At 46.2% G+C, this 14974-nt stretch overlaps 1 protein-coding gene across 1 annotated transcript; it reads right to left on the reverse strand.

The window, feature by feature from the left end:
• Positions 1 to 571: 571 nt before the first annotated feature.
• Positions 572 to 6273, reverse strand: LOC139567119 (L-rhamnose-binding lectin CSL3). The gene is made up of 2 exons (XM_071388606.1): positions 6210 to 6273; positions 572 to 1290 (listed from the first exon to the last, which is right to left on the reverse strand). The coding sequence occupies exons 1-2, from the start codon at positions 6231 to 6233 to the stop codon at positions 661 to 663; spliced, it is 654 nt and encodes a 217-aa protein (XP_071244707.1). The 5' UTR covers positions 6234 to 6273; the 3' UTR covers positions 572 to 660.
• Between the last annotated feature and the right edge of the window lie 8701 nt (positions 6274 to 14974).

Genomic DNA, 14974 nt, shown 5'->3' on the forward strand with positions numbered 1-14974 from the left:
AATGAACAGACTAGGTCTATACTGCTCCTTCATGGTGTAACAATACATCATGTAGATGTATATAATGAACAGACTAGGTCTATACTTGCTCCTACATGGTGTAACAATACATCATGTAGATGTATGCTACCGTTCAAAAGTTTGGGGTCACTTAGAAATGTCCTTGTTTTTGAAAGAAAAGCAATTTTTTTGTAAACAGTGTGTGGGCCTTCTTGTTCTTTAACAAAGCTTTAGTAAACAGTGTGCTGGTTTTCTTGTTCTTTAATAAAGCTTTTGTAAACAGTGTTTTTGAATACAGCAATTCAACCATGAAGACCTGATTCATGTAGTCTCTGAACAGTTGATGTTGAGATGTGTCTGTTACTTAAACTCTGTGAAGCATTTATTTGGGCTGAAATCTGAGGTGCAGTTAACTCTAATGAACGTATCTTCTGTAGCAAATCAAATCAAATTTTATTTGTCACATACACATGGTTAGCAGATGTTAATGCGAGTGTAGTGAAATTTTACATTTACATTTTAGTCATTTAGCAGACGCTCTTATCCAGAGCGACTTACAGTAGAGATGGTCATTGAAGTTAATTTGGTTGAAAACAGCACGACCTGATGAAGATATCCCAGAAGACTTGTACATCTTCAGGTTCCCCAGGAAGATATCATTCAGTAACAGGTGTAAGCCACATCCAAGTACTTATAGGTTCCGACACAGGGGTCGCCGAACACGGAGTTGGATACCTTGACGATACACTGGCGCTCTCCGTCACACCTTTCTGCCATTGTGCTGGTGGTGGATGGGCTGAGGCAGTTGGTGTTTTTGAGTTGTTTATGTGGGCGCCCAATGGAACACACATCGTGTTGACGACGACCATAGTTGGCACGCTGAATATGGATCTCACCCCGATCACATAGTAGTTGAGAATCAGAGCCTTCACATATGATGCTGCTTATTGTTTCTTGCTGTTGGACACAGGAGTATTTGATGTCCAGGTACTTGTAAGTCCCGACACAGGGGTCTCCAAAAACAAAATTGGATGCCGGCACAACACACTCGCTCGTCCCACCGCATCTTTCTGCCATCTTGCTGGTGGTGGATTGGCTGAGGCAGTTGGTGTCGGTGAGTTGGTTATCGGGGCGCCCAATGGAACACGTATCGTGTTGACGACGACCATAGTTGGCACGCTTGATTTGAATCTTACCTCCATCACATTGCAGTAAAGCATCAGAGCCTTCACACGTGATGCTGATTGCTCCATCCGTTAGTGTACAGCAAGCTGCAGCCAGCAATGTGACCTGTTATGCTGATGAATGAGGACCCAAAAGCGACGTAATAGTAACAGAGTCTTTATTCCAGTATTAAACAAATAATGATTCTCCTGGATATAATCAATGGTAATCCAAAACAGGAAACTGAAATCCTCTCGTCAATAGAGAGGAACGCCTGGAGACGCGACCACAGACTGCAGGTCGCTTCGGGAAGGCACTGGCCGTAGCTGACATTGACACCTGCTCACACGCAGCATCTGAAGAAGGCAAAGAACACGACAGGGCGAAACAAGGACACAGGTACAGCAAACATCAAACAAGAATCCGACAAGGACAGGAGCGGAAAACAGAGGGAGAAATAGGGACTCTAATCAGAGGGCAAAATAGGGGACAGGTGTGAAAGAGTAAATGAGGTCGTAGGGAGAATGAGAAACAGCTGGGAGCATGAACGGAACGATAGAGAGAGAGAAAGAGAAAGAACCTAATAAGACCAGCAGAGGGAAGCACAGGGACAAGACATGATCAAAGACAAAACATGACAGTACCCCCCCACTCACCGAGCGCCTCCTGGCGCACTCGAGGAGGAACCCTGGCGGCAACGAAGGAAATCATCAATCAACGAACGGTCCAGCACGTCCCGAGATGGAACCCAACTCCTCTCCTCAGGACCGTAACCCTCCCAATCCACTAAGTACTGGTGACCACGTCCCCGAGAACGCATGTCCATGATCTTCCGTACCTTGTAAATAGGAGCGCCCTCGACAAGGACGGGGGGGGGGGAGGGAAGACGAACGGGGGCGCGAAGAAAAGGCTTGACACAGGAGACATGGAAGACAGGGTGGACGCGACGAAGATGTTGCGGAAGAAGCAGTCGCACAGCGACAGGATTGACGACCTGAGAGACACGGAACGGACCAATGAACCGCGGAGTCAACTTGCGAGCAGCTGTCGTAAGGGGAAGGTTACGAGTGGAAAGCCACACTCTCTGACCGCGACAATACCTAGGACTCTTAATCCTACGTTTATTGGCGGCTCTCACAGTCTGCGCCCTGTAACGGCAAAGTGCAGACCTGACCCTCCTCCAGGTGCGCTCACAACGTTGGACAAAAGCCTGAGCGGAGGGAACGCTGGACTCGGCGAGCTGGGACGAAAACAGAGGAGGCTGGTAGCCAAGACTACTCTGAAACGGGGACAGCCCGGTAGCAGACGAAGGAAGCGAGTTGTGAGCGTACTCAGCCCAGGGGAGCTGTTCTGCCCAAGACGCAGGGTTTCGAAACGAAAGGCTGCGTAAAATGCGACCAATCGACTGATTGGCCCTTTCTGCTTGACCGTTAGACTGGGGATGAAACCCGGAAGAGAGACTGACGGAAGCACCAATCAAACGACAGAACTCCCTCCAAAACTGTGACGTGAATTGCGGACCTCTGTCTGAAACGGCGTCTAACGGGAGGCCATGAATTCTGAACACATTCTCAATGATGATTTGTGCCGTCTCCTTAGCGGAAGGAAGCTTAGCGAGGGGAATGAAATGAGCCGCCTTAGAGAACCTATCGATAACCGTAAGAATCACAGTCTTCCCCGCAGACGAAGGCAGACCGGTAATAAAGTCTAAGGCGATGTGAGACCATGGTCGAGAAGGAATGGGAAGCGGTCTGAGACGACCGGCAGGAGGAGAGTTACCTGACTTAGTCTGCGCGCAGTCCGAACAAGCAGCCACGAAACGACGCGTGTCCCGCTCCTGAGTAGGCCACCAAAACCGCTGGCGAATAGAAGCAAGCGTACCCCGAACGCCGGGGTGGCCAGCTAACTTGGCAGAGTGAGCCCACTGAAGAACAGCCAGACGAGTAGAGACAGGAACGAACAGAAGGTTACTAGGACAAGCGCGCGGCGACAGGCGATGAGAAAAGTAAGCGCAAGGATGGACCTTATCGTCAGACTGGAAGCGCTGAGACAGAATGGCTCCCACGCCCACCTCTGAAGCGTCAACCTCGACAATGAATTGTTTAGTGACGTCAGGAGTAACAAGGATAGGGGCGGATGTAAAACGCTTCTTGAGGAGATCAAAAGCTCCCTGGGCGGAACCGGACCACTTAAAGCAAGTCTTGACAGAAGTCAGAGCTGTGAGAGGGGCAGCCACTTGACCGAAATTACGAATGAAACGCCGATAGAAATTAGCGAAACCGAGAAAGCGCTGCAACTCGACACGTGACTTAGGGACGGGCCAATCGCTGACAGCCTGGACCTTAGCGGGATCCATCTGAATGCCTTCAGCGGAAATAACAGAACCGAGAAAAGTGACAGAGGAGACATGAAAGGCGCACTTCTCAGCCTTCACGTAGAGACAATTCTCTAAAAGGCGCTGGAGTACACGTCGAACGTGCTGAACATGAATCTCGAGTGACGGTGAAAAAATCAGGATATCGTCAAGGAAAACGAAAACAAAAATGTTCAGCATGTCTCTCAGTACATCATTAACTAATGCCTGAAAGACAGCTGGAGCATTAGCGAGACCGAACGGCAGAACCCGGTATTCAAAATGCCCTAACGGAGTGTTAAACGCCGTTTTCCACTCGTCCCCCTCTCTGATGCGTACGAGATGGTAAGCGTTACGAAGGTCCAACTTAGTAAAGCACCTGGCTCCCTGCAAAATCTCGAAGGCTGACGACATAAGGGGAAGCGGATAACGATTCTTAACCGTTATGTCATTCAGCCCTCGATAATCCACGCAGGGGCGCAGAGTACCGTCCTTCTTCTTAACAAAGAAAAATCCCGCTCCGGCGGGAGAGGAAGAAGGCACCACGGTACCGGCGTCGAGAGAAACAGACAGATAATCCTCGAGAGCCTTACGTTCGGGAGCCGACAGAGAGTATAGTCTACCCCGAGGAGGAGTGGTCCCCGGAAGGAGATCAATACAACAATCATACGACCGGTGAGGAGGAAGGGAGCTGGCTCTGGACCGACTGAAGACCGTGCGCAGATCATGATATTCCTCCGGCACTCCTGTCAAATCACCAGGTTCCTCCTGAGTAGAGGGGACAGAAGACACAGGAGGGATAGCAGACATTAAACACTTCACATGACAAGAAACGTTCCAAGATAGGATAGAATTACTTGACCAATTAATAGAAGGATTATGACATACTAGCCAGGGATGACCCAAAACAACAGGTGTAAAAGGTGAACGAAAAATCAAAAAGGAAATGGTCTCACTGTGGTTACCAGATACTGTGAGGGTTAAAGGTAGTGTCTCACATCTGATACTGGGGAGAAGACTACCATCTAAGGCGAACATGGGCGTGGGCTTCCCTAACTGTCTGAGAGGAATGTCATGTTTCCGAGCCCATGCTTCGTCCATAAAACAACCCTCAGCCCCTGAGTCTATCAAGGCACTGCAGGAAGCAGCCGAACCGGTCCAGCGTAGATGGACCGACAAGGTAGTACAGGATCTTGATGGAGAGACCTGAGTAGTAGCGCTCACCAGTAGCCCTCCGCTTACTGATGAGCTCTGGCTTTTACTGGACATGACATGACAAAATGTCCAGCAGAACCGCAATAGAGGCAAAGGCGGTTGGTGATTCTCCGTTCCCTCTCCTTAGTCGAGATGCGAATACCTCCCAGCTGCATGGGCTCAGTCTCTGAGCCGGTGGGAGGAGATGGTTGAGATGCGGAGAGGGGAAGCACCGTTAACGCGAGCTCTCTTCCACGAGCTCGATGACGAAGATCTATCCGTCGTTCTATGCGGATGGCGAGTGCAATCAAAGAGTCCACGCTGGAAGGAACCTCCCGGGAGAGAATCTCATCCTTAACCTCAGCGTGAAGTCCCTCCAGAAAACGAGCGAGCAACGCCGGCTCGTTCCAGTCACTGGAGGCAGCAAGAGTGCGAAACTCTATAGAGTAATCCGTTATGGATCGATCACCTTGACATAGGGAGGCCAGGGCCCTGGAAGCCTCCTTCCCAAAAACTGAACGATCAAAAACCCGTATCATCTCCTCTTTAAAGTTCTGATAATCGTTAGAACACTCAGCCCTTGCCTCCCAGATAGCTGTGCCCCACTCCCGAGCCCGACCAGTAAGGAGTGATATGACGTAAGCGATCCGAGCTCTCTCTCTTGAGTACGTGTTGGGCTGGAGAGAGAACACAATATCACACTGGGTGAGAAAGGAGCGACACTCAGTGGGCTGCCCAGAGTAACATGGTGGGTTATTAACCCTAGGTTCCGGAGACTCGGAAGACCAGGAAGTAGCTGGTGGCACGAGACGAAGACTCTGAAACTGTCCAGAGAGATCGGAGACCTGAGCGGCCAGGGTCTCAACGGCATGACGAGCAGCAAACAATTCCTGCTCGTGTCTGCCGAGCATTGCTCCCTGGAACTCGACGGCAGTGTTGAGAGAATCCATAGTCGCTGGGTCCATCTTGGTCGGATTCTTCTGTTATGCTGATGAATGAGGACCCAAAAGCGACGTAATAGTAACAGAGTCTTTATTCCAGTATTAAACAAATAATGATTCTCCTGGATATAATCAATGGTAATCCAAAACAGGAAACTGAAATCCTCTCGTCAATAGAGAGGAACGCCTGGAGACGCGACCACAGACTGCAGGTCGCTTCGGGAAGGCACTGGCCGTAGCTGACATTGACACCTGCTCACACGCAGCATCTGAAGAAGGCAAAGAACACGACAGGGCGAAACAAGGACACAGGTACAGCAAACATCAAACAAGAATCCGACAAGGACAGGAGCGGAAAACAGAGGGAGAAATAGGGACTCTAATCAGAGGGCAAAATAGGGGACAGGTGTGAAAGAGTAAATGAGGTCGTAGGGAGAATGAGAAACAGCTGGGAGCATGAACGGAACGATAGAGAGAGAGAAAGAGAAAGAACCTAATAAGACCAGCAGAGGGAAGCACAGGGACAAGACATGATCAAAGACAAAACATGACATGACCACCGTCAGTCTGAACATGCGCATGATTCCAGGTACAGGAGTGGTAGTAACAGAGAAAATGCAACTGATGCTTGTGCTTCTAGTTCCGACAATGCAGTAATAACCAACGAGTAATCTAACCTAACAATTCCACAACTACTACCTTATACACACAAGTGTAAAGGGATAAAGAATATGTACATAAAGATATATGAATGAGTGATGGTACAGAACGGCATAGGCAAGATGCAGTAGATGGTATAGAGTACAGTATATACATATGAGATGAGTAATGTAGGGTATGTAAACATTATATTAATTGGCATTGTTTAAAGTGGCTAGTGATACATTTTTACATACATTTCTATCAATTCCCATTACTAAAGTGGCTGGAGTTGAGTCAGTATGTTGGCAGCGGCCACTAAATGTTAGTGGTAGCTGTTTAACAGTCTGATGGCCTTGAGATAGAAGCTGTTTTTCAGTCTCTCGGTCCCTGCTTTGATGCACCTGTACTGACCTCGCCTTCTGGATGATAGCGGGGTGAACAGGCAGTGGCTCGGGTGGTTGTTGTCCTTGATGATCTTTATGGCCTTCCTGTGACATCGGGTGGTGTAGGTGTCCTGGAGGGCAGGTAGTTTGCCCCCGGTGATGCGTTGTGCAGACCTCACTACCCTCTGGAGAGCCTTATGGTTGTGGGCGGAGCAGTTGCCGTACCAGGCGGTGATACAGCCCAACAGGATGCTCTCGATTGTGCATCTGTAGAAGTTTGTGAGTGCTTTTGGTGACAAGCCGAATTTCCTCAGCCTCCTGAGGTTGAAGAGGCGCTGCTGCGCCTTCTTCACAACGCTGTCTGTGTGGGTGGACCAATTCAGTTTGTCCGTGATGTGTACACCGAGGAACTTAAAACTTACTACCCTCTCCACTACTGTCCCGTCGATGTGGATAGGGGGGTGCTCCCTCTGCTGTTTCCTGAAGTCCACAATCATCTCCTTTGTTTTGTTGACATTGAGTGTGAGGTTATTTTCCTGACACCACACTCCGAGGGCCCTCACCTCCTCCCTGTAGGCCGTCTCGTCGTTGTTGGTAATCAAGCTTACCACTGTAGTGTCGTCCGCAAACTTGATGATTGAGTTGGAGGCGTGCATGGCCACCCAGTCGTGGGTGAACAGGGAGTACAGGAGAGGGCTCAGAACGCACCCTTGTGGGGCCCCAGTGTTGAGGATCAGCGGGGTGGAGATGTTGTTACCTACCCTCACCACCTGGGGGCGGCCCGTCAGGAAGTCCAGTACCCAGTTGCACAGGGCGGGGTCGAGACCCAGGGTCTCGAGCTTGATGACGAGTTTGGATGGTACTATGGTGTTAAATGCTGAGCTGTAGTCGATGAACAGCATTCTCACATAGGTATTCCTCTTGTCCAGATGGGTTAGGGCAGTGTGCAGTGTGGTTGCAATTGCGTCATCTGTGGACCTATTGGGTCGGTAAGCAAATTGGAGTGGGTCTAGGGTGTCAGGTAGGGTGGAGGTGATATGGTCCTTGACTAGTCTCTCAAAGCACTTCATGATGACGGAAGTGAGTGCTACGGGGCGGTAGTCGTTTAGCTCAGTTACCTTAGCTTTCTTGGGAACAGGAACAATGGTGGCCCTCTTGAAGCATGTGGGAACAGCAGACTGGGATAAGGATTGATTGAATATGTCCGTAAACACACCAGCCAGCTGGTCTGCGCATGCTCTCAGGACGCGGCTGGGAATGCCGTCTGGGCCTGCAGCCTTGCGAGGGTTAACACGTTTAAATGTTTTACTCACCTCGGCTGCAGTGAAGGCGAGCCCGCAGGTTTTGGTAGCGGGCCGTGTCAGTGGCACTGTATTGTCCTCAAAGCGAGCAAAAAAGTTATTTAGTCTGTCTGGGAGCAAGACATCCTGGTCCGCGACGGGCCTGGTTTTCTTTTTGTAATCCGTGATTGACTGTAGACCCTGCCACATACCTCTTGTGTCTGAGCTGTTGAATTGCGAATCTACTTTGTCTCTATACTGGCACTTAGCTTGTTTGATTGCCTTGCGGAGGGAATAGCTACACTGTTTGTATTCGGTCATGTTTCCGGTCACCTTGTCCTGGTTCAAAGCAGTGGTTCGTGCTTTCAGTTTCACGTGAATGCTGCCATCAATCCACGGTTTCTGGTTTGGGAATGTTTTATTCGTTGCTGTGGGTATTACGTCGCCGATGCACTTTCTAATGAACTCGCTCACCGAATCAGCATATTCGTCAATGTTGTTGTTGGACGCAATGCGGAACATATCCCAATCCACGTGATCGAAGCAGTCTTGAAGCGTGGAATCAGATTGGTCGGACCAGCGTTGAACAGACCTGAGCGCTGGAGCTTCTTGTTTTAGTTTCTGTTTGTAGGCTGGCAGCAACAAAATGGAGTCGTGGTCAGATTTTCCGAAAGGAGGGCGGGTGAGGGCCTTATATGCGTCGCGGAAGTTAGAATAACAATGATCCAGGGTTTTACCAGCCCTGGTAGCACAATCGATATGCTGATAGAATTTAGGGAGTTTTGTTTTCAGATTAGCCTTGTTAAAATCCCCAGTTACGATGAATGCAGCCTCAGGGTGTGTGGTTTCCAGTTCACATAGAGTCAGATTAAAGTTCGTTCAGGGCCATCGATATGTCTGCTTTGGGGGGAATATATACGGCTGTGATTATAATCGAAGAGAATTCCCTTGGTAGATAATGCGGTCGACATTTGATTGTGAGGAATTCTAAGTCAGGTGAACAGAATGACTTGAGTTCCTGTATGTTGTTATGATCACACCACGTCTCGTTGATCATAAGGCATACCCCCCGCCCCTCTTCTTACCAGAAAGATGTTTGTTTCTGTCGGCGCGATGCGTGAAGAAACCAGCTGGCTGCACCGACTCCGTTAGCGTCTCTCGAGTGAGCCATGTTTCCGTGAAGCAAAGAACGTTACAGTCTCTGATGTCTCTCTGGAATGCTACCCTTGCTCGGATTTCATCAACCTTGTTGTCAAGAGACTGGACATTGGCGAGTAGTATGCTAGGGAGTGGAGCGCGATGTGCCCATCTCCGAAGCCTGACCAGAAGACCGCTTCGTTTGCCCCTTTTACGGCGTCGTTGTTTAGGGTCGCCGGCTGGAATCAGATCCATTGTACTGGGTGGAAGGCAAAACACAGGATCCGCTTCGGGAGAGTCGTATTCCTGGTCGTAATGATAGTGAGTTGACGTTGCTCTTATATTCAGTAGTTCCTCCCGACTGTATGTAATGAAACCTAACATTACCTGGGGTACCAATGTAAGAAACAACACGTAAAATAACAAAATACTGCATAGTTTCCTAGGAGCGCGAAGCGAGGCGGCCATCTCTGTCGGCGCCGGAAGAAGAGGTAGCAGAGGTAACTCTGGGTCTTCCTTTCCTGTGGCAATCCTCATGAGAGCCACCCATACCTTGTCACAACACAACTGATTGGCTCAAACGTATTAAGAAGGAAAGAAATTCCACAAATGAACATTTCACTAGGCACACCTGTTAATTGAAAATAATTCCAGGTGACTACCTCATGAAGCCGGTTGAGAAAATTCCAAGAGTGTGCAAAGCTGTCATCAAGGCAAAGGGTGACTGCTTTGAAATATCTCAAATATAAAATATATTTTGATTTGTTTAACCCTTTTTTTGATTACTACATGATTCCATATGTGTTATTTCATAGTTTTGATGTCTTCACTATTATTTTACAATGACAAAAATAGTCAAAATAAAACCCTTGAATGAGTAGGTGTGTCCAAACTTTTGACTGATACTCTATGTAAATATAATATTTCAGTTGTTGTTTTTGTTACATTTGCAAACATTTCTAAAAACCTGTTTTTGCTTTGTCATTATGGGGTATTGTGTGTAGATTGATGAGGGAAAAAATCTATTTAATCCATTTTAGAATAACGTAACAAAATGTGTAAAAAGTGAAGGGGTCTGAATACTTTCCAAATGGACTGTATATATAGGGGCAGTACTTAATGACATCACTTCATGAAACAGGAGGTACAAATATATAATATAGGATCACAATATCAACATTCAATGTATCAAAATATATGACCCAGCTGGAAGTGGAAACGCCAGCCCAGCCACACTCCCTCTGATGATCAACCTCCTCCTTCACATATGACTCCTGATCATCAACCTCCTCCTTCACATCTGACTCCTGATGATTAACCTCCTCCTTCACATCTGACTCCTGATGATCAACCTCCTCCTTCACATCTGACTCCTGATGATCAACCTCCTCCTTCACATCTGACTCCTGATGATGAACCTCCTCCTTCACATCTGACTCCTGATGATCAACCTCCTCCTTCACATCTAACTCCTGATGATCATTCTCCTCCTTCACATCTGACCCCTGATGATCAACCTCCTCCTTCACATCTGACTCCTGATGATCAACCTCCTCCTTCACATCTGACTCCTGATGATCAACCTCCTCCTTCACATCTGACTCCTGATGATCAACCTCCTCCTTCACATCTGACTCCAGTGATAAATCCAGAGCGTCTTCTTTTTTGGGGAATCCCGATGGACGACGTCATCCAATAGGCCGTCGTCACCACCACCGCCCACAAGTTAATTGTCATTTAGGTCATTAATGGGAAGAGCATTAGCAATATGTCCTGTCTGGTAACTTGTCTCGTTCAATGGATTTACATTGACAGGTGCACAGGGAGAAACGCCATTATTTAAAACTCAGTTGATCTTAAACTGTGAAACACTTTTGGAAGTCTTTATAAAGTCCGTTGCCTGTGATGTTGGGACAAATGATAGTCCCTTATACAAGAGACAAAATCCACAAATTCTACAGCACAACGGCAGAGTCATGTCTTCAGTGTAAAACTAACAATAACTCAATAATCCTTCTGGGAATGTTATGACGTCATACAGTTATGGGCGGAGTTAGAAAGTTGGCTGTCAGAAGTACAGTTATACAATGTAAAATTACTTTTAATCTGTCTGTCTGTATATTTCAAGACATGGCATTTGAGGATGCAGTGAGACATCCGATGGTTGGATGATACTTTTCTCATCAATCATCTTAAATATTATACTTAATTAAAACCTGGAAATCAACCAATCCTCTGTTGTTAATTCAATGGAAAGGTAAAATGCTTTATTATCTAAAAGTTGAAAGTGAGTGTGCAACGGAGAGAAATAAAATGGTGCTGATGCAGGCGCTGGAGATGGAGGTGTGTTCTAGTGGGTCTGGGCAGGTGTGATGTAGTTAATGGAGATGGAGGTGTGTTCTAGTGGGTCTGGGCAGGTGTGATGTAGTTAATGGAGATGGAGGTGTGTTCTAGTGGGTCTGGGCAGGTGTGATGTAGTTAATGGAGATGGAGGTGTGTTCTAGTGGGTCTGGGCAGGTGTGATGTAGTTGATGTTTGTATGATGTTGTCGTTTGTATGTTTTGTATAGTTTTTAAAAAGATAAAATGAAATACTTTCCCCAATGCAAAGTTACACCTCACTGTTCTATATTTGGAGTTATTACATTAAACCAATCAGAATTCAGAAGAATGCCAAAGTCAGGTGTGGAGTAATATGAAGGACCAGCCTATCCCCTATGATGTAAACTACAACAGAAATAACTTCAAATGTAGAACTTAGAATAAAACCAATCGTTTGCACTCATGATTTGAGTGATTAAAGTAAACCAACGTTTTGGAAATACATAACGCCATCTAACCAAATATCAAAGAATGTTATAAGCCAGCCAGCTAACATTAGCTATTTAGCCAACTAGCTATTAGCCTAACCAGCGTAGCCAACCAGCACCGAGACCATTTAGAACCAAACTAACAAAACCTAAACGTGTTTGCAGATCAAAAGATCAGACACATACAGAATGATGGGAGAAAATGAATCTTCAGAAGTCATTGATCAATGGTGATAAAGTGACACACTGCTTAAATAATAATGAGTAGTTATTTATGATGTAAGGTGATTTGTAGAGCAGTCAGTTGGCAGTCGCCTGCAGTGTCGAACAAGCCCAATACCAAACCAATCAGGTGGTTGTTCGACGAAACGAAGCTTCAGACGTCATTGATGACGTGCTGCTGATAAAGTGATACAGGCATCAGTACACTGCTTTGAAGTTTACTGCTTTCAGGCATGCCCATATGCGGAAATCCCAGGGGGGACGGGGGGGACACGACCCCCCCATCCTGGGAAAAATATGATTTGTCCCCCCCAATCTATCACTGTAAACATAACTATGTAATTTCAATAATATTAATAATACGCAATGAAAGCAGTTGTGCTGATTATAGACACTTAATAGCGCGTTTTTAAGTTTCAAAAGATTGCGACCACCCCGCCCTTTGCCTCACAATGGTTTGATCCACTGCCAGTTCTTTAGCTGGCAAGGTAATAGAGGGTTCGTATCTACTGTCCGAAAGGCACTCAATGTACGTAACTGACGTGAGGTTAATCCAGTCAATCGCGCCATAGCAATGTTTTTATTTTTTTATGTTGGCAGGGTTCACACACTAGCTGAATTTGCAGAGCTAGCGCGCAAACTAAAGCAAACATTAACTAGCAAGCTAGCTAGTACCTATTCCATTTATGTGGCGTCGTCAAAGATGGAATCTTTGCTATCGTCAGTTTATTCCAAGATCAGCATGCAGCTGTAGTGCTTCAAAGTCCCTGTGATAAGGTTAGCGATAAACTGAAGTCCAAACTGAACAGAACTACACTCTCTTATACCATTGTCTTAAATATATTTAATGGTCTCGTTGCAAAAGCTAAATTGTCGCTAGTGAACTTTTTAAAATTTATTTTATTTCACCTTTAAAAAAAAAAAAAAGATTATAGCAAACACCACAGAAACTGAATTGGTGCTCGCTAGCTTTACAAATTCAGCTATTGTTGGAAGCCAGCCAATATGAAACAAACTATATTAAAATTAGAAAAGGTTGTAGCATATGTTGTGTAAATGTGTGTGTGTGCAGCTAGACCGGCCAGCCAGCCAGGTAGAAAAATGGCAGAAAAAAGTAAAAAGACGGACATCAGAGTATTTTTCAGTACACCAAAACGCAAAGTAAGAACTCTAGTAGCCTAATATCTCAAAGACGAGTTGATAAAATGTTCATAAGAAAGAAGTGAAATGCTAATGGAAATGTTTCACAATGATGTCATTAGGCAGAGCAGGCAACAGATGGCACACAGACAGCAGAGCTGGGGACAGATATGCAGGGACAGACTGGCAGAGACAGGGAGTCTCAGGTAAGTCTTTGTTTGGCAACATGAAAGGTTCTCAATTTTTTTTACTTGTAAAGTAGGGACATAATTGGAAAATGCCATTGATACCCCCGCTCTCAACTTAAACTGATGACTAAACTAAGATTTGTTTATGGCAATGGTATTGCTGTTGTGGTTAATTGTGTAGTTTTGGGTACCGGTAGTTAGGAGTACGGCAAACACCTTATTTATTTTCTAGGAGACAGACTGAGTCAGTGAGGGTGGTGAAAGGGAAAGAGCCAGGGAGAGAGACTTCAGAGAACAATGTCACAGCCACGGCAGGACCAGGTGTCACCCTTGTTGCCAGCAGCACCAGTATAGGGGACAGTGGCACTGCATTGTCCAGTTACCTCAGTGATGGCACAAAACCATATCAGCCACACCCACAATTTTTGAACCGCAAACTCTTGCCAACAGAGTGTTGATGTTTCAAGAGGCCCCAAAGCACAGAATGAAATTCTGAACATCATGGCCAATACAATCATTCGAGGCATTGCAGCTGAGATTAGGTCTCTTCCGATTGTACAATTTTCATTAAATGTTGATGGTACTCAAGATGTCTCTGGTCTCTGGTGCTGAAGGAGAGTGTATTTTTGCATTATGTTGACCATGACCTTGTCCCTCACAAGGAGTTTATTGGGCTATACAGGGTGTCGGAGACAACAGGCGAGGGCATTGCGAAAGTGGCAACTGAAGTGTTGTTGAGGCTCAATTTGCCCATGTCTGGCTTACGTGGGCAGAGTTACGATGGTGCCTCAAACATGGCAGGAAAATACACAGGTGCACAGGCAATTGTGAGAAGGCAGCAGCCATTAGCCCTCTATGTCCATTGTGGAGCACACTGTGTAAATCTGATTACACAGGCTTGCTGCTCAGCCTCCCCACTGATCCGGGATTCCCTTTCTTGGGTCCATCAGTTAGGTGTCCTCTATGGCCAGTCAGGAAAGTTTAAGAGCATGTTTGAATCAATTTCCACGTCCAAAGAAACACATCTGCCCACCCGGAAACCCCTATGTCCAACAAGGTGGACTGTGCGGAATACTGCTATTAGAGCTGTGCTAGGGCAGTATGAGCGGGTACTAAGCAGCCTAGAGGAGAGTAGTTTTTAGTACATGACAGTACACTTACAAATTATTTATTTCATGTTATTTTATTTAAAATTGCATACTTTGTGCGACATACTTGTCCATAGCTGCTGTTTGAAGAGTTGAGACACTGACTGAAGGATATTTTGTTTGATTTATTTGGGTTTTTCATTGAAGTAGTTATTTAGCTTTTAGAACTGTACTTATTTTAATCTTTTTGTTCTTGTAAAGATATTGTAGTAGACTCAGGCCAGTGGCACATTTAATGACTATATAAATGTATCAGAAAAAGTAAAATTAAAAGGTCTATTCAATACGGAGACTAACTTTGTGATGGTTCTCAATGGAGACTCTTTTAGATGTGATCACACCATGTTCATTGTATTTATGAAAACTACACCCA

This window comes from Salvelinus alpinus, unplaced genomic scaffold, assembly GCF_045679555.1.
Source record: "Salvelinus alpinus unplaced genomic scaffold, SLU_Salpinus.1 scaffold_44, whole genome shotgun sequence".
Classification (NCBI taxonomy): Eukaryota; Metazoa; Chordata; class Actinopteri; order Salmoniformes; family Salmonidae; genus Salvelinus; species Salvelinus alpinus.

What these genes read in the sequence shown, in the direction of transcription:
- LOC139567119 (XM_071388606.1), bottom strand. Translation starts at nt 6,233, where the DNA reads ATGCGCATGTTCAGACTGACGGTG. An exon ending in GCATGTTCAGACTGACGGTG is followed by an intron (nt 1,291 to 6,209) that starts GTCATGTCATGT and finishes TCAGCATAACAG; the next exon opens with GTCACATTGCTGGCTGCAGC.